The sequence below is a fragment of the Gavia stellata genome, chromosome Z (assembly GCF_030936135.1).
Source record: "Gavia stellata isolate bGavSte3 chromosome Z, bGavSte3.hap2, whole genome shotgun sequence".
NCBI lineage: Eukaryota > Metazoa > Chordata > Aves > Gaviiformes > Gaviidae > Gavia > Gavia stellata.
In genome coordinates, this window is record NC_082637.1 from 27,424,471 (window position 1) to 27,443,776 (window position 19,306).

Consider the following 19,306-nt stretch of genomic DNA (forward strand, 5'->3'; position numbering starts at 1 on the left):
CCCCGGCACAGAGCTGCCTGTGCGCGCAGGAAGGGCCCCGCCGCCGGGACGGCCAGGCCATAACCCTCGATTTGCCCCTGCCTTAACCAAGGAGCTTGAGGAGCAGCAGAAGAGGCAGCGTGTGCCCTGTTTGCAGTGCTGAAATAACACCGAGTCACTTCAGCGTAAACGGATGAGTGCGGATAGTGCCCCGCTACACGGTGGGGCTGTACCAAGATCAGTGCTAGCAGGGCCACAGAAACCGGCACGCAGGTATGTTCATCAACAGAGAGGTATTGCCGGATTCAAGTCAGATGCGGATGAAAAACGTTTGTAAGGCAGCAACTGGATGAGAAAGAAATTCCACATTCCGTGGTCACAAAGATATGCAGCACTTACAAAAAGTCCAGATAGATAAAAATTTGTTGGTATGCACATTTAAATACATCTTGTTCATAACAGGATGCTATTTCTGACAACTCTTCCTGCTGCTCCTACTGGCTGAAAGCCCCTGTCAGGTGCACTTCATACAACCAGTTGCATCAGGAAAGGGTCTGTTCTTGCTCGAACAGAAACTCCAGTTTCATCTATAGTATATTTTGTAAAAATATTTCATGTGTATACAATAGTTCAGAGCCCCAATTAGCATAGATGTTTAGAGCAGTGGCTTTCACACAATGATGAATGCACTCCTGTTTTTACTTGCCAGCTGGGTTGTTCAGCACTGAAGATATGAACATACTTACTCTTCTTAGTTTATTTTAAAGTTCAGAAATCTGTTCAGTAAGTTGGTACTTTGCAAAATTCATTATTAGGACTATAAAAAATTTTTTATATAAACTGAGGAATGTAATGTTATTCCTAACAGCTTTAAGATTATTCATTAGCAATATTTAGATATACACACAGTAAACTGCTAAAACTTTTGACTCAATGTATAGAAAAGCAAATTTTGTCTAAGTGATGAATATTAAGTATCATAAGTTGGAAGAGACAACAGGATGGTTGGAGGACTGAGAAGGTAAGACAGTTAAACTTTATGCTGTATCTTACTGGTTATAGCCTCCAAAATTATAATAGTGCAATGGCAACTCATGTTCCCCTCCTGACATGAGGGACAGCAGTACTGCATTTGCACATAAGGCTTATAGACCATTGGTGGCTTTCACCTAACTCATTTGTACTTAAAACTTTCTAAGATGTCACTAAAGTAGGGGATGGAAAGCCCTACTTCCTACTTCCAATAAAGGCACACAACTGCTTGATGAGGATTAGTCAGACCTTATTTTCAGTTGTGTTGTTAACAATGCTGTGTATTAATGACACTGCTTTTTCCACTTTCCTAGACAGCATCAAGAGATAATGGGATTTGTCACACCAACGCTAAACGGAGACTAAGCTTCAACCCTTCATGTGAAACTGTTGAAAGAGGAAGCTGCAGTCAGTGCTTGACTGCACGAGACCACACCCCTCTCAGAGGGCAAATGATGTCTTACTTCAAAAACTTTATGAAATGCAAAGTCAGTTAAATCCTTTCAAGTTTCTTCTTTGCAACGCAACAATAAACCAGTGACTGACTTTTCTTAGAGCTGTTACTTGAATAATTGAGGAGAGGGAAAGCTAAGGTTCCTGCTAAGGTATGTACAAGATGTCTTGCTCACTCTTTAGGTTAAGATTTGTAGTTTGATTTACTATCAAGACCACAGAGGTCAACTTTAAAAAAAAAAAAACACAAAAAAGGCAAAACATTTCTTTTAGCACACAGTTTTTTTTTTCCTCCTAGTAGTAAAAGTGCCTTTTTAGATAGGTGGTAAACTAAATTTAACATAGCTGTTTCATACAGAAAAATTTTTTTCACAGCTAGACACAGGTAGCCTCCGAAAATGTTTAGTTCTCAATATAAAGGAATGCAGCAGCAAAGTAAGCCAATAATTCGTAACTATCACTAAAACAGTAAAAAAATAACTGCTTACAAAGGCAAACAGTGAACCAATTATAATTAAATGAAACAATGCTGCTGCAGGCATTAGGAGTGCTCATAACTGTACCTTCAACTCTATACTGCTGAAGTAAGGTGTTCTTCAGGTTGTCAAAAACCCCTGTGTCCTTTAATTATTTAAATAATACAGATTGAATATTTTGCTTTATTGCATGCATCTAAAGATGTATTAACATAAATAGCTAGCAACTTGCCCTGGTTTTACTCAACAGTGCTTTACAGTTGCCTCCATGATCCAATAGGATGATGAGACTGCCAAGTTACCCTTACTTGGATAAGTGTCAGAACTTCCACTTGACTAAAACAGCATTTAAGTTTTTCTCATTTTAGAAGAGTACTCCTGTCCAGCATACGCACAAGATAGTATCAAGAAGCACGCTGCTTAAATTGACAATGGTTTATTGTGTTTAGGAACATTCAATAAATACCAAGCTTTTAGCTTCAGTTTGGCAGTCCTTCCCCACCAAAAATTGTTGGTTGTGGGGTTTTTTTGTGGCATAATCTCCATTGCCAGCAATGGATGTATCAGAACAAGAAGTTAATAAATAACACACACAGACAGCAGTTTCCTAAACATACCTCCTCTTTTAAAGGCATGATACAGATTTACTAAACAAATCTCAAGCAAGTTCTTCACAGAAGAAAATTTTGCTACAAGCCGTCTCTGAACGTTGTTTTCTTCACCCATGCTGGTAGTTTGTTTCACGGAGTACAGTATTTATTTCTGAACAGCACTGATGAGTCATTTAAAAAAGTTTTTTTTCCCCTTAAGGTAAGCTGAGACATGTGACGGGTTCTGAACTGTATGAACTTAAGAGTGGTGTACCTCTTGCTGAGCATTTCATGGCAATGAGTAAACATACAAAAGAGGAAAAGGCAGTATGATAGACTGTTAGTAAGGTTCCGGGGGTTTTCTTTTTCTTTTTTTCGTTTGTTTCAGCTTGCTTTTAAATCACTGTTCAAATGTTAAAGGCATCATATTTAAATTTAACAGATGTTTTGTTTGACTTTCCATGAAGAATTGTGTTAAAAAACACAATTGAAGAAACTTCCTGCTCACGATGAGAATCACTTTCAAGTACTTAAATTTGAATATCCCGCTAAACTCCATTAATTTATTAAAAATGTGTTTTTATAAAAGCATGAAGACTACAGAAAACTAATTAACATAATAGAGTTAATCTTGTATAATTTTTTCCACAACTGTATTTTACATATCACCAAACTTCTGCTTTAGCAAAAGAAAAAAAGAATAAAAATAAATTCTCTCCCAACTATTTACATACAGGAATTACCCTGCTGTGGGACCAGATACTTTACTCTACTGTCCCTCTAACCCAAGGCATAATCTTAGGTGTATCCCTTTGTGATTTAGGTTCCTGGAAGTTTTCAGCAAACCTTTCTCTTGCTTTATCCCAGTTCTTTTTATTCTTGCTCTGGATGATCTGAACATCTTCAATTGAGGCTGGTCTACTGGTACCCAAACCTGCGTGCGTCTTATGTAGCTGAAGGTGGATCTGTCAAATGCAGTTACAACAGTATTTAATGTCAGGTATTATAAATACTTTAAATCATATTTTGTAATACTAATTCCACCCCCCCTCCCCACACACTTCTCTTTAATATACCTAGATTATACATGAACATCTAAAGTACTGTTAAAATGATGCGTCAAATCACCACCTCTAGAACTATGATCTAGGGTGCTGAATGATGTCACCTGCCACTAACATTACTGTGAAGCACTCCTCACCAAGTGAATAGTGTATGATTCCCGTGCTGGGTAGTTTGACAACAAAAGGTATGGTGTGGCTCTGAGCAGCACTACTGCCAAAAGACAAAACATCTCTGGTGACAAAAATGGGGCGGGCTAACATGGCTGCCACAGATGCCCAGAACTTGGCGGCTACAGTGACTTCAGCCAGCTTTTTACCTCTCATGGCCTGTCATCTAGCTTGATTGTTGTCCTACATCAGCCTCAGAGAAAGTGAAGGATTCCACCGTATGCCCATCTTGAATTCACATCACTTAAAATTATTTCAATCTTCCTCCAGACTTTGTATTCAAATGAGAGATTGTTAATTCAATGGCTAGAAGCTGTCTGTCCTCCCTTACTTAGTTACCTAACAAATATAGACATTACTGGCATCTTACACTGAAGGGACAAAATTGAAAAATTTCAAAATACTTCATTAATCAAGTAAAAAATTATTTGAGATTAGTCCTACTCAGATTTTTCCTTCCTAACCAGGATTTTAAAATGTTTTAAGTATGAATAGGGGCTTACAATTAGACATTTTTCATTGTGAATACATTTCTATTCGTTTTTGCTCCAAGTAAACACCAGAGAGACCTACCGGATCCTTCATACCACCACCATCCTTGCCCAGGCCTTCCCCTTTCTTCCATCCCATCTTCTCCAACATTTTATGTCCTTTGTTGCTGTTGCTGATTTCACTTTGAAGAAAGTTTAAGATAACTGATAAGCAAGAGTTAATACAGAGTATGCTTTCTGCTCAAATACTGAAGGACAGAAATGTGCATGTGTATGCTGCTCTAGAAACCAGAACTACTATGCTGTTCCTATTTCCATCAAAAGCTATCCAGAAGACCCTAGTGCTACCTTTTGCAAGTTCTTCCATGAATATCTTTGGTTACTAAAGCTATTCCAAGCCTCTGGTCAATACAGACTTTAAAACTCCTCAACTATATGCTTACTTCAGGAGTTAAAAGACACAGCATGGGTGGGTGGTAATTGACTGCACTAGGGAAAAGGCAGTATTGCTACCTCACCACCAAATCATCCTAATGCACATACTTCATTGTCTTACACTTCCTTTTACTAACTTAAAAGCACCTACAAGTTCGTGTTTCTTAAAACAACCAACAAACAACACCCCCAAGAGCAACTACAGAAGCAAAGGAATAATTAGAGAGGAAGATTAAAGTAAGTGGCATTTAAGAGGTATGTAAATGCATCTTCTCTGATAGGCTGCATGTTGACAATGAAAGAAACTGCAGGTGAAAATTGTGCATGTGCACTATTACTGGGACTGGATAGGAAAAATGGAACACTTGAAAAATACACACTATTGAAGGTGTCAGTAGTGCAGCTGGGGAGCTCCTTCATTTTTTGAGTTGCTAAGAAAGTGATCTAAGCATGCTTACTGCCAATTTGAATTCTGTACAGAAGGTGAGGAGTCAATAAAAAGAGCCTATGAACTGGAAAATGAGAATAGCTTACTATTTTCTAGCTCTCCTAACACATTATATACAGGTAATTCATAATCTAATAAACTGTATCCTAGTAACTCACTGATACTTTATAGTAATTTTTTTAAGATTCACTAGAGAAGGACATGGAGGATTTTCACATACCACCCCCCCCAACTTACATATGAACAGAAGCTGGACTATCATCTCTCTGGAAGCTTCCTTCACTTCCAATGGTCTCTCTGCGTTTTCCTGCTCTGTCTTTGTACTTTGGATTCTTCATTGCTTTGTTGTCTTCATACTCTGTGTTCTTTATAAGCAGATTGAATTCCATCAAAGCAAAGAAAGAGGGCTTTAAATTCTTTATTTTTGATAACTTCACTGCTTCCCTCCAGAAGTAATGCAGCTTTCGCCTATTTCATTAATTCTAAGTCTTACAACAAAAAACTATAGTTCTCATTTAGTAGTTGCCCACCTTACAGCCATACCTTGTAAGGTATGTTATTGCCATCATCACATAATAATGTAATATTGCCTATTTCATTAATTTCACAGAGGCTGTAAATAAATTAACATATTCTCTTGAATCTTCTCTTGGTATGAAGAATCAATCTCTCCATATTAGCAGAAAACCGTATGGACATGCCACTGGCTTTTGGTTTAAACATTTAGCCTGTTCCTCAGCAACTATTTCTTCAGAATAGATGACAGAACTTTGGTAGGTGAAGAATTTGAGAGGAACAATGCCATTCTGTTTTCTACCCCAATACTTACTACAAGTGCTAGATGTAATCCCGTAGTTAAAATAATCTGTAAACCAGAAGTAACTTGAATACTTATATACTAGATTGCCTGTATATTTGCGTTGGCATCCTTCTATGACAAAGCTGACTTAAAAGTAAAACTTAAAAAATTTCCATCTTCCTTCCATAATTTTTTCAGTTGCTCATTATTTTTCCTTTCCAAAACAAGACAGCACTGCAATTTAGTGCAAACTTAATTTGCAGAAATAAAAATAGAAATGTCTTAAGAAATCTTAACCTCAAAAGAATGAGGAATCTTGTACATTGGAGCAGATCTTCTTTTCCTAAACTTTTAACAGAACCTTCATGCCCTGTTACCATCATCTCTCTCTGTAGAGGTTTGTAAGTAATTATTTAGTGCACAAAAGACAAGCTTGAGTTAAACTACCAGGCTCAAGTTTGAGTGCATTTGAAAACTTTCCTTATTCACTGAAGTCTATGGCTTAAAATAGGAACCACAAAGTAGATGTATACTTCAAACTCTTCATCAACTTCTACTGTAAACTCACCTGTAAACCGTATTTTACCCGTATTTGTTTTAATGCTTTTCTTCTAACTAACTCTCTCTCTTCTTTGCTAAGTGCTGGGCAAACTAAAAGGAAGAATACAGGATTTAATTTCTAATTAATAATGTAACAATGTTTTGAAACGTAACACAACTGTGAGAAATTTTGTTCTAACATTATTACACAGACACACATACCAAGAAGAAAATACATCATAATGTATTGTAGAACTATTCCCAGTTGATAAGAAAATTGTAAGAAAACTGAAGTAATTATTAGGCTTATGAAGAGCTATTATAAAAAACATAACCCACGATAACATGACTAACCAGAAGATTCCTTTTTCCTGTCCAGGCGAAGATGTGCTCTGACTTGTCCTGGTTCACATCCATCACAAGTATCACTGCCAGGATGTATATGAAAAGAAAGCACAGTTTCACCAATCTTCACTTCATCTCCATGCTCCAAGATGTAGGGATCACATTTTATTTTAGGCTACAGCAAAAGAAAGTTTTGGCAGCCTTGTTAATTAGTTACTACTGAAGGGCACGAACTCTATTTTATGAATACTGCTCATAATTTAGTAATTCAGCTTGGTCTCACAAATGCAGGCAAGTATTTACCTACAGTGGGTATTTCACTCTAGCAACTGCAACTCTAGTGGATTTTTCCTAATATAAACCAAACATGAACTATTTTAAGTGGCCGTAGGGGGGCTTCCAGAAGGGAACCAAGGAAGAAACTAATGTGTGAAAGAAGCCACATAATGACATTGTTAGTGATTTGCCATAACATATTTAAAATGACCGCAACTACAGTTTTCTGCAATGTACACAGCATTGTAACAATAACAGGTACTCACCTGGAGAATCTGATTTCCATTAACAACTGTTCCATTCTGACTGCCTTGATCCACAAGAACATAATTTTGCAAGTCATGGTCAAAATATACTTCTGCATGGAACTGATAAATAGAAGCTTAAGTGAAATGTTCTTATTATGCAAATACTTCACAATTTACATGCTGTTTTAAAGTAAAATTTCAGAACATATTTTGAGACCTTGTAACTGAGTGGCTCTGGTACTCTTAATGGAGTATTCCACACCTTACAATTTCATCCATGTGAAATGTAAATGAATGGGCCAGAATAGCATGAGCTAAAGTATAATACAACTATTTTGACCATTAACTGATTCAGTACTGAAAAAGTATATACTTCTAATGAGGCAAGTATGCTTTATTTAAAGGACTGCAAGATTCACTAATAGCATTTTTAACTGTTCTTATAAATAAAAGGCTTTTTTCTTGTAAGGTATGTTACAGCACTCTATTTTTCTCTTTCAATTAAAAAAAAATCTGATCTCATTGGTCTTTCATATCTGAAACAGTTCCCTAACTGCCATGCTTCTGTAAATTTCACATAATTCACCTTTACCTGCATCTTAACACCCAGACACAATGAGTAGCCATCATTTGCTGTTCCTTTTATATCCTTTCTGATACTAACAATCTCATTTGTTTGTTTATTTTGTTGTTGCAATTCTATGTAGGTATTGCTCCCAAGCCCACATAGAACAGAGATAACACAACTCCGAGCCAAATTCACAAAGATATACACTACCTCTAAAAATGGCCACTGAGCAAACCAAAATAACCACTTCTACAGCCTACTAAGACTTCCAGTAAAAAACAGAAGTGGCAGTTTCAAATTTGACAAGCAAAGATCCCTTTTGCTATAGTGAAGAAAAAACCCCCAAGATTCAATCTGGGAAGAAAAGTGTTCACTTAAAGCCAAATCTTCTCTTATCTTTGAGCAATACCCGTTGCTACATTCAGTAGTAAGAAAATAGCAAAATAATTTTTTTTAGATTGGCTAGCGTTTACAACAGGAATACTCCCATAATGATGGAAAGACTGACTAGCTCATTCAATAGCTAATCTAATTCCTACCTCTATTTATTGAATAGGATGAACCCAAACTTCTAAAGATTCTGAACCCAAACTTCTAAAGATTCTAAACCTACAGGGTGTAGTGTAGTGTTGTTTTTTTAAATCTCACTTTAGACTCAAGAAAAGCAAATGCCAAAGTGGTCCACAGCTATTAACTATGAATAGTGAGGAAAACAAACTGGTAGTTAACTTTTTGTTTCTACAGGTAAGTCATTGATTTTCCTGCCTTTGACACCTTATCTGCAAAGTGAAATAACTTCTTATATAAACAGTCAGAAACCCATGAAGTACTAAAATGGTAACATTAGAGAAAAATAAAAGTCTTTTGGCTTCTTCATGCACCCAATTTCAAATACATGCCTGAAAAAGTAATTAATAGCAGGGAAAAAATTTGCTCTGGAAATTGTTCAGTATGAAATATGGTACATGGCTGATTAATCAGAACTATCATCTGGAACAGAGATAGTAAAGCGTATTTCAGATACTTGCAGATGTCTTTATCAATTTTTTTTTTTGTTTGGATGACATGTCTTTGTCAATCTACATTTTCTTTTATTAAGAGTGCTGTATTTATGCTCTGTGTTAAAGTGTTTAGCAAAACCGAGCACATAGTTTATCTTTAATCTTTCTTAACCAGAAGAAAAATTTTGCATTACAATCTGTCACTGAAAGAAATTCTGTTAAATTTTCAAATTCCCTGTACATGACTTACATATTTATACAATTGCCTTGAAGAAAAACCAAAACCGGTTGCTCTGAGCTCAACTGCAAGGATGGACTACTTTGTTACAAAGTTCTAACTAGCTGACATCAATATTTTATATACCATTAATACTTAACAGCATAGTAAGTTTTCCTCAAGTTCAATAACTAAGAAATTCAAGATTCAAAGTATAATTTTTTTTAACTGTGCATTAGTGTGGATTAATAAAACTAAAATTTAAAAAAATACTTAGCTTTTCTAGATTTTGAAATCATATTAAATTCCCATTCAGTAAAATACTGTGTTTTCCTTTTTCTAACTCAAATGTGGCTAAACTCACATCTCATTCTAGAAGTTATTTAAAAAAATTAACACAAGATTTTGCAAAATTTAAAGCCATAAAAATCTAAAGCTTCATTCATATGCTGATCTACCCTTCAGGAGACAGAAACAAAGAGTTACCTTACTAACTCCAACTTCAGGAATCTGAACTGTGTGTCCAACATCTTTTTCTCTGGAAAGGCAAGTTGATATATAAATCACAACAAAGTAGAAATAGGTCTAATAAGTGGCTTACAAAAGGTGTATTTCAGTTGAACCTTAACACCATGTTCCTCTTCTGAGCTATTGGAGAGCTTTACAGATGTAAAACACCATGTTGCAATATACACAATGTAAAGACTTGCTTCAGGTCCCTTCTTCCATCTATAAACTATACACAGTAGCCAGTGAATATATGATAAAAGCTGTACCTTTAGTTTTTTTATCTATAAACCTGACATTTCTATCTGAACTTTCATACTCATACAACGCCTGTAAATAACAGTCTGAACTCTGCATCCTTCAAGCTCTCCAGTGCATCTTGGCATCAGTCTTCAATGCTGAAATTGAATTCTTGGTAGCATTAGGAAGGTAATACTAGTAACAAAAGAGTAATCTGTATAGATGGTTTTTTTTGGCCAAAAACACTGCAGTAGAAGGAAGGGATTTGTGTATTAGTTTCTTATACTAGGTGTGGGAAGACAGGCTTGTTTGCTAAAGTACAGAATCTGACCTGAGACAAGTCAAGCGGCATGCTTATCTTGCACTGACAGGCTCCCGCAAGCACTGGTCTTGGGCACGAGCAAAAGCTGAACAACTTACCTTGCAAAGATGTGATGGATTGCAGTACAACTCTCGACAAAGACCCCACATCAACTGAGTGGCACCTGGGGTGAGGTAGAGGCCTCACAGCCTGATGCTGCTACAGTGAAGCTGGAATGCCTTTCTCTCACCGCAATCCCTTCTTGCTCAAAAATGTGACAAGCCTTGTTAAGAACCAACCGGCACATGGTAACTGACGCAGTCCCACCTCGCCAAGAGCATAAACCTGGCATTCAGAACCCTGCATTTTGAGGACAAGAACTTCAACTACAGGATGGGTCGATGGGCCTGGACCTCTCTCATCCCCAAGCAGGGATGCCTCTTCGGTAAGAATTGCCTCTGACTACGTTGGATGTTACCCAGGAAAATATTACTAACAAGAGCACTGAATTACTAATGCAAGCTTGACTTTTGCAGTAAGTGTATTTATAAATGGCAATTCTGAACTTGTATCTGTTGCCTTAATAAATAATCTATCTTTTCTACTTTGCGAAACTGTTTCAGTGCTTGAGAGGGTTCTGACAGGCGAAAGTTAAAAGTGGCTACACACATAATTCTTTAGACGTAAACCGTTGACCAAGTCTGGGACTAAGACTGGATCCAGCCGCACATAGGCTCCCCTCTGAGGAGCAGTTTAGAAAGCAAGGGGTCTGTCTTGAACTCTGTGACTCAACGGGAAGGTTGCCCTCAGCCACGTGTCAAACTCGTACTCTTAACACGACACTAGGGAATGAAGAAGCAATACAGCTAGCAAAGGACATATATGCAAATTGCAAGCAGAATCATCATCTGTTAATCTTCACATAAACGTACCTAGAAAACTCCAGCAATAAGAGCAAATCAAACCACATCTATCAGCATTAGATAAAAGCAGCTGAAAAGGAGTGAGGTTTTCAGTAAGCATGGAAGAAAGAATTAATTCATCATTAAATTCATCATCTACAATGAAGAAACCACTTTTTTTTTTTCAATATTAGAACTGGAAGAATGCATACAGGCTAGCACAAAACCCAGCTTACTATTTAAAAATTATGAACCAACCCTACTGGAATTTGAATGTGTGAGGAAGTCCAGGATATGCTTCCCTGGGATCCTGAATTTCTGAAGTGTGTTCTTCCATTTCCAAAAGTTACCTTAGTGGCCCAGAAAAGAAGTTTTCTCACTTTCTAGAAAATAACAGTTTTCAAAGAAAGACTTGCAGCTATGCTGCCATTAGGACTTAGACACAAGATCAAGTTATTGCTAACAAACTTCCATGACTGCTAAGCTACATTAACTGTGTACGTTGTTATCACAGCAAGCATGATGTGACATGACATGACTTAAATTTCTTACTGTGGGCTAACCTAACTCAGAGTCCCTCACAACTGCTGCATGCTAGGAGAACAAGCATGAAGAGTAGGGACAAGCAATCCTCAGTGGCTTCCACAGCTTTCAGAGCGAGGTACAGTTTCAGATATATGTAACAAATTCTGTTCAGTTTTACCTTCCAATTGTAGCAGGTTTCACAGCTGTGATAATATAAAGTGATCCAGTCTGTAGAACTGGCGATCTTACTACAATTACTCTGATACAAGGAGGCCAGATCTTTTCTTCATCTATAATTATAAAAACAATAAATACTGTTACTACCAAGAAATTACAGTTTTACCACTATAGTCCATAGCTTTCAAACAACTGATATACAGTCAGCCATTATCTAGCTGAATTCTAAGCAACTTTCAGAAAAAGAAATGTATAAGCACATCTGAGAGAAAACTTTGATAAGACTAATGTTTCAAAGGCTTTCTGACTACACACTGAAGTATTAAAAATGTTTTCCTAATTCTGGTTATTTACATGTGTGCAACTGTTTAGTTACAGCAATGAAGTATAAATACATTAACAGAACTTACTAGCCTATTATAGGATTATGGACCATTAGTCATAACGGATTAGAATACAATTTTACTTTGAGAAAAGGAAGCACTTTTTTGTTCGCCACATCACAAACCTAATGCATACAGAACTTTAATTTCACAATTTCTATGTCAAATGTAATTTTACTAGTTTTTACTCGTATTAGCACCTATGCACCAATACAGATAAGAAAAAATAATAGATGAGCCTGCAGATACATATGTTTTTTTGCCTCAGTATCTGTTAAATAATTATATTCTATCAGCTGTATGAATTCTGTTCTTGGATGTACATTTGCAGAAACAGTCTCCAACGATCTCAGCTAGGAATAGACATGGTAAGATGGGAAGACAGTAGCTCAAAAGGTACTAGAAGATAAATTGTCTCCAGTTTTTATTACTCCAGAAATACTGCAGAATTGATTATTGGAAAATAGTAAGAGAAAGAAATTTAATCTGAAAGCCTCATGGTAGCAAGCACCTTTTGAATGGCATTAATCACTCAGAATCTGAGTAGCTGAGTAAGTAATGAAAACAGAAGAAAAAACCTGGCTATTTAACTGTGAGCAGGGCACAGGCTGCAGTACAGACTTAATTCTGTATTTCATTCTGTTATTTGGAATATCCTTTGCATATACATAGTTCCAATTGGTTGCATTAAGCTGTTCATGGGTTACTTTTTTTTTTTGCAAGAGACCATTCAATTCTTGAGGAGGTCTTAAGGACCTAGGAGAACACTTTCTTTGGTACAAAACAGCAGGTTTCCTCTCTATACCCATTTCTTACGTGTTGCTACTAGAATACACACAAAATAGGATTTCAAATAGTACTGAGTACTCCACATTCATCCTCTTCACCACAGTGAATTCATCTTCCATTGAATTACACATGATTGTTTATGAAGAGTGTCAGGAATATTACACATTAATTGAAGAGAATTAATACACAGAATTACTGTGAGGTCTGTACTAGAACCTCTATTTTAGCAATAGACTTTCTTTTCTCCTGTCACTATCCTAATCTAAACAAATCTTACTCTACCACTGAGATTTCTACACAAGCACAGGAAGTTACACCCCTAAACAGCTTTCACAAAGACACCACTACTTACTTCTGGCTACTGTGCAAGTAAAGAGAAGGAAACAAATACTGGTAAAATATAGCACTTTTTAATTCAAAGTATCTCAAGTCATGTGCTTTTTTCTTTTTTTTTTTAAATTATCCAACTGTTTTCTTGTAGTTTGTTCTTAATGGGCTCCTGGAAAAATACAGTATATACCATATATAAAAGCCACAATAATTCACCTTCGTCTTCTAAGCCTTCTGAATCAGCAGTTTCTTCACTTGTTACTTCATCCTCACTGCTGTAGGCTTCACACTCAGAATCTGTAATTTCACCTTCTTCTGGCTCACTGTCTGTGTCTGCTGTTCTACTGTCATCTGTATATGCTGCAGTATCTGGTGTACTTTTGCGTGAATGTGAATTTGTACTGTCTGTAGAAATTGATTCTTTGGCTGTTAAACTGTTTCGTGGTTTTGTGTCCATTTTAGTCTTCTTTCTTACATTTGGAGACTCTTCTTCTTCAGTAGAACTTACTTGCTCAGTAGTGGAAAAGCAATTCAGACTGTTAGTTGATTTCTGCTCTTCTGTGTCCAAATCCTGGAGGGGAGTTATACAATGTTACATTCTTTACAGATTGAGTTATTCAAAAGTCTGCTATCAGCCTGGACTTAAATTCTTCACTAGGAAGAATTATTTTTACAACTATTAAGAAATGGTTAAATTTCCAGAAAGTTTAGCGCATGCAGTCAACAGAACATTTCAGTAGAAATATTTTCACATCCTATTAGACATGACTGAGACCATCTTCTATTTGGCAAAGTGTGATTGCACTCCTCTTCTAAACTTCACTTATTCCTTCCTCTTTTCTCACACAAAACTTAAGATCCTTGTCCTTACTTTCAAACTTGTACAACAGCATCTTGAGTATTTTCCAGTTTTGCTTTTATGACACTTACTTCTGTCCCTCTCTTACTCAATTCTTGCAACTTGTTTAAAAGTTCTTTAATTGATCTTCATCATATCTTCCTCCTGTTTTTGTCTTCTCATTTTTTTCCACAATGGACCAGAATATCTGGAATGCCCACCCACACTCACCTAATGACCTGCTCTTCCTCCTTTCAAAATTGCAACTTTAACAAAGCCTTTCATCAAGACATCGTAGAGAACTTAAGTTTAATTTATGCTATGTGGAACAGTTCTACAGAGAATCCATTTTCTACTGCAACAAATTTCTCCATTGAATACCAGGCAGATTAGATCATTGCAGGTTCTTCCATTGCTACTTGATTTCACCAGCAGAAAAAAGACCATCAACATGTTTTTAACTAAGAAATCTAAAGTTTCAGATTAATTTTCCCAGAGTAGCGTGAAAATGTGATTCTCAATCTAGTAGCCCTGATGACCATCATAGGGAAAAAAAACCCAACACAAATGGCTTTGAAAGATGAATAAAAAAAATCCTAAGTTATTCGCCATCTTGGATTCAGAATGAACGCATTCAATTGTCCTGAATTGTACCAAATATCGCAACACAGCAGTTAAAAAACATCCTTGACTTTTTTCATATAGAGCATTTTACATTTCAAAACACATGAATTGATGTGACTGTTAACATAATACAAATTAGAGCACTTTCACTTCTCAGAATTGTGAAAACTCATCAGTGGCACAGCTCTATGACAACCACAAGAATTCCTCTCAGCCCAGCAGTCAAGCTGTTAGATAGGACTTTACAGTGTACTTTTGAAACACTTTCAACAAAACAGCAGATTCTCAGGAATAATCAGCAAATTTTAACAGAAAGACTATCAGTTTGTTTATGGTTTCTCTGTAACGCTCTAGCCCTCCTCCCTGAATCCTCCAAGTATTGGAACTAGGAAGGAACAGGATTGCAATGTCACTGCCTAATGTTGTTTATTTTACATAACAGATGTAGTAATCCTGCCAAAAGTAAGACTAACTGTTCCTACATGTCAGACACATTAATTCCATTGGAAATCTTTTTGGCAAATCTGATTATCACTTTTATGAATGATCTTTTCAAGTGTATTTATCTTTGTCTGTATTTATGTTTGGTATGGATATTAGATCGATACCCAACATACCAAGGTGCTCTGCAATCCTAAATGCATTTCTTCCCATAATATTGTGAGCTACCAAAGTTTTACTAATCTAATCTGAAAACAGAGAAACTAAATAGTGTGCTCATAATCACAACTGAGGCAAAGCAACAGGTGATTGCGATGCACTGATGACCAAGTCTAATGCTCCAACCACTCAGCTCTTTCTCAACAGTGAATCCAGTGATACTTGTTTTTTGGCATCACTTCAGATATTCTAAATAAGAAAATAAAAATGTGCTGTTTCAAAGCTTAGCTACTAAAGAGTAGACTCTCTGTTCTGGGTTGAAAACAGGCATTTTAAAAAACACTCTTATAGACAGACCAAGGATTCTCTACATACATTCTGCCAGTATGACCGTTAAGCCTGTTCTCAGCAGTTTCTGTATTTTTTCCACTATTACTGTAAGCAACTGTCAACTGTTAAGAAAGCAAATAAACTAAATAGTTCTTTTAAGTACTGATAAAAATGTACTCTTGCATTTAGAAATCCTTGTACAAAATTGAGGATTTTAAAATTGCATTCCTAGAGAACATGTATTTTCAGCCCTCTGATTTCTCAGATGTGTTAAAATGTACATCTTGACGATGTCTAAACATTAAGCCTGGGGATGTTGAATGTATTCTTAAAGCATTGGAGGGGGTCTTCACTTGTGCTGAAGAAATCCTTTTCATTATGTATGACTTCTAGTACTAACACAAAACATAAACAGCATGCATGAAAGTGTAACTACATAAACAGCACCTAATACCTTGCCTCCATACAGCCACTGCTTAAAAAACAGGAACCAGCAGTAAGCAGAATATTCAATAAATTTCATCCTGAACGACCTAACGAATACTAGCAATGCACTTCATTTCTCAATGGCAAGATATTTAACTCATCCCAAACTCACGACACAAAGTATGCAAGTACATGCTCACTTTAACCATATTTGTTACATCATGATAGGCACATACATTGCTTTGTATGTTGCTTTGCCTAATATATCTAAATAGTCACTAGATCTACCCCAACAGTCTTATGTTGGGTATGGATTGCCTCTATGTGATTCAGCTTTGAAAAACTTATCTACTGGGCATTGCCACGTGATCTCTGGCTTTTCTCTCAGTAAGCATGAGTAAAGTTCAGAGGTGGGATGAATCTAATCCATAATAAACCATTTCTTAACTACAGGGTTGAATTGGTTCGTATTTCTGCATCCCTGACAAAGATGGCCAAAGGTGCAAGTGAAATCAGGATTTTTATGTATCCCATGAGGAGTGATCTTACAAGAATTACAAATCATGTTTATGTGACTGGAATTGATGGTTTTGATTTAAAAGAATAGGCCACGAACTACTGATCTACTGATTATCAGCCGGTCAGGAGACTTGTTCGAGGAGATCAGCCGGTCGGGAGAGCTGGCGCAGGAATACGACAAGCGGAAGAAGGAGATGGTGAAAGCGGAGGAGGACACGCAATTCAACTACCACCGCAAGAAAAACATCGCCGCCGAGCGCAAGGAAGCCAAGCAGGAGAAAGAGGAGGCGGATCGTTACCAACGATTGAAAGACGAAGTGGTGCGGGCTCAAGTGCAGCTCCAGCTCTTCAAGCTTTACCATAACGAGGCGGAGATCGAGAAACTCAATAAAGAACTGGGGTTAAAAAACCGGGAGATCGATAAAGACAAAAAAAGGATGGATCGGGTGGAGGACGAGCTGAAGGATCGTAAGAAGGAGCTGGGCAAAATGATGAGGGAACAACAGCAGATCGAGAAGGAGATCAAGGAGAAGGATTCGGAGCTCAACCAGAAGCGGCCTCAGTACATCAAGGCGAAGGAGAACACCTCGCACAAGATCAAGAAGCTGGAAGCGGCCAAGAAATCGTTGCAGAACGCGCAGAAGCAGTACAAGAAACGCAAAGGAGACATGGACGAGCTGGAGAAGGAGATGTTGTCGGTAGAAAAAGCCCGGCAAGAATTCGAAGAACGGATGGAAGAGGAGAGCCAGAGCCAAGGACGCGACCTGACCTTGGAGGAGAACCAGGTGAAGAAGTACCACCGGCTGAAGGAGGAGGCCAGCAAACGTGCCGCCACGTTGGCCCAAGAGCTGGAGAAATTCAACCGGGATCAGAAAGCCGACCAGGATCGCCTGGATCTAGAGGAGAGGAAGAAAGTGGAGACCGAGGCCAAGATCAAGCAGAAGCTGCGGGAGATCGAGGAGAACCAGAAGCGCATCGAGAAGCTGGAGGAGTACATCGCCACCAGCAAACAATCCCTGGAAGAACAAAAACGCCTGGAAGGAGAACTGACGGAAGAAGTAGAACTGGCCAAACGTCGCATCGACGAGATCAACAAGGAGCTGAACCAGGTGATGGAACAACTCGGGGACGCTCGCATCGACCGACAGGAGAGCAGCCGCCAGCAACGCAAAGCCGAAATCATGGCTGATCTCCTCGAACAATCTCCTCCTTCTGAAGTGTAGACTGGCCTACTTACAATACATACATAAATGAGCATAGTAACTGAAGTATTTTTAATGAAAAATTAAATACATTTTAAACATTTAACTATACTTTTTTCTTTACTGTGACAGAACAAGACATTTTATCTTCATATTTTTCTGTATTATGCCTGATCAATGTGCATGTTTATGCAATTCTTCAGCACACCTACAAATCAGAACTTAAAAATTACTGCAAGCATAATTAGCTTAATTCTAATAAATGCACTGTTTAAATTGTATTTTTTTCTAAATCAATTTATTTTTATACAAAACATACAAATATGCACAAATACAACTTTTCAGAAATGAGTAGTCCGTGGCTTCTTCGTTTGCTAGAAGTTTAGTAGGTGACTTAATAGAATCATAGGTACCCAACGCCCCCATTTAAAGGGCTTAATGTTAGATCTTCAGCAGTCTTGCGATTTGAAATATTAATCTGAAATTCAGTATTTTACTAAAGAAACATTTTCAAACAGTTTAAAATAGCTCTTTCACTCAGATGACTAAGCTTTCACTTGCTAGCACTGTTTCACAAGTACTTCAGTTACTGTCTTCCACTCTACACAATACTAGAATTTCCAATGCAAAAAGCCTAAATAAAAGCCAGAAAAAGAATAAAGCTCTTCCTATATTATAAAGAAGCCATTTTATACTCTGGTGGACAGCTCTGAAATGCAGGAAACATGAATTTGCCTTACCTAAAGAACGCATAGTTTGTTTAGTCAGGACACCCTATGTTAATACAGTGATGCCAAATGTGTCTCTTCCCAAATATTCTAGAATGCCATCAAAGTTTTCTTCAGATGTTCTACTTACATAGTGTTTCAAATATATTTCAAAGTTATTTTGTAGATGAACTGATTTTGATCAAATAACTTAATTATTAATTCCTTTAGGAAAGTAGGAATCTAAAGATAAACTACTAGATATTATTTTTCCTTTAATAAAAATATCAAGGTTAAAGGTAAACATCCATGGACTAATGTGTTTGGTGTCTCAACTCTACCTTCACCAGAAGCTGCCAATCCAAAAGAAGATATCTTCATATTAGCCATGGTTTCTGTCAACTGACGTACCTAAAGATGGGACGAATACCAGCAAAAAGTAAACTACACGTGGTAAAAAAAAAAATAAACCCCACTGCTTCAAGACTTCTATGGGAAATACTACTACAAAAGCCTTGTCTCTCCTACAGAAGTAGCTAGGATGTGTCTATAATGGAAAAGAATATGGCAGAAGTTAATTCTGAGCACCTTGCTGAAATAAAATTTATTAGACAGCAGTTTAAGAATAAACTGTAAAAACAATTTCTGGAAAAAAATGGCGTATGTCAGACCCTGCATCTAAGTTTTGCTACGTATTTCTAACAGCCCCAACCCAGCAAACAGAACTACATGATCACTATTGCACACAGTCTATTCTCCAACCTGTATGGAATCAC

At 37.1% G+C, this 19,306-nt stretch overlaps 1 protein-coding gene, 1 long non-coding RNA gene and 1 other non-coding gene across 3 annotated transcripts in view; 2 read left to right on the forward strand and 1 right to left on the reverse strand.

The window, feature by feature from the left end:
* Window positions 1–3,435, forward strand: LOC132320667 (uncharacterized). The gene is made up of 3 exons (XR_009484573.1): window positions 1–252; window positions 1,326–1,616; window positions 3,398–3,435. It is a non-coding gene; the product is annotated as an uncharacterized LOC132320667 (long non-coding RNA).
* Window positions 986–1,114, forward strand: LOC132320809 (small nucleolar RNA SNORA47). Its single transcript, XR_009484607.1, has one exon. It is a non-coding gene; the product is annotated as a small nucleolar RNA SNORA47 (small nucleolar RNA).
* The window catches only part of AGGF1 (angiogenic factor with G-patch and FHA domains 1), a 25,788-nt gene continuing 9,025 nt past the window's right edge, over window positions 2,544–19,306 (reverse strand). The window contains exons 6-14 of the mRNA XM_059833228.1: window positions 13,501–13,855; window positions 11,784–11,895; window positions 9,617–9,668; window positions 7,363–7,464; window positions 6,830–6,995; window positions 6,504–6,586; window positions 5,374–5,501; window positions 4,336–4,435; window positions 2,544–3,495 (exon numbers count right to left, since the gene is read on the reverse strand). Of these exons, the coding sequence (XP_059689211.1) occupies window positions 3,295–3,495; window positions 4,336–4,435; window positions 5,374–5,501; window positions 6,504–6,586; window positions 6,830–6,995; window positions 7,363–7,464; window positions 9,617–9,668; window positions 11,784–11,895; window positions 13,501–13,855 (1,299 nt within the window). The 3' untranslated portion in view covers window positions 2,544–3,294. The remainder of the gene's footprint in view (window positions 3,496–4,335; window positions 4,436–5,373; window positions 5,502–6,503; window positions 6,587–6,829; window positions 6,996–7,362; window positions 7,465–9,616; window positions 9,669–11,783; window positions 11,896–13,500; window positions 13,856–19,306) is intronic.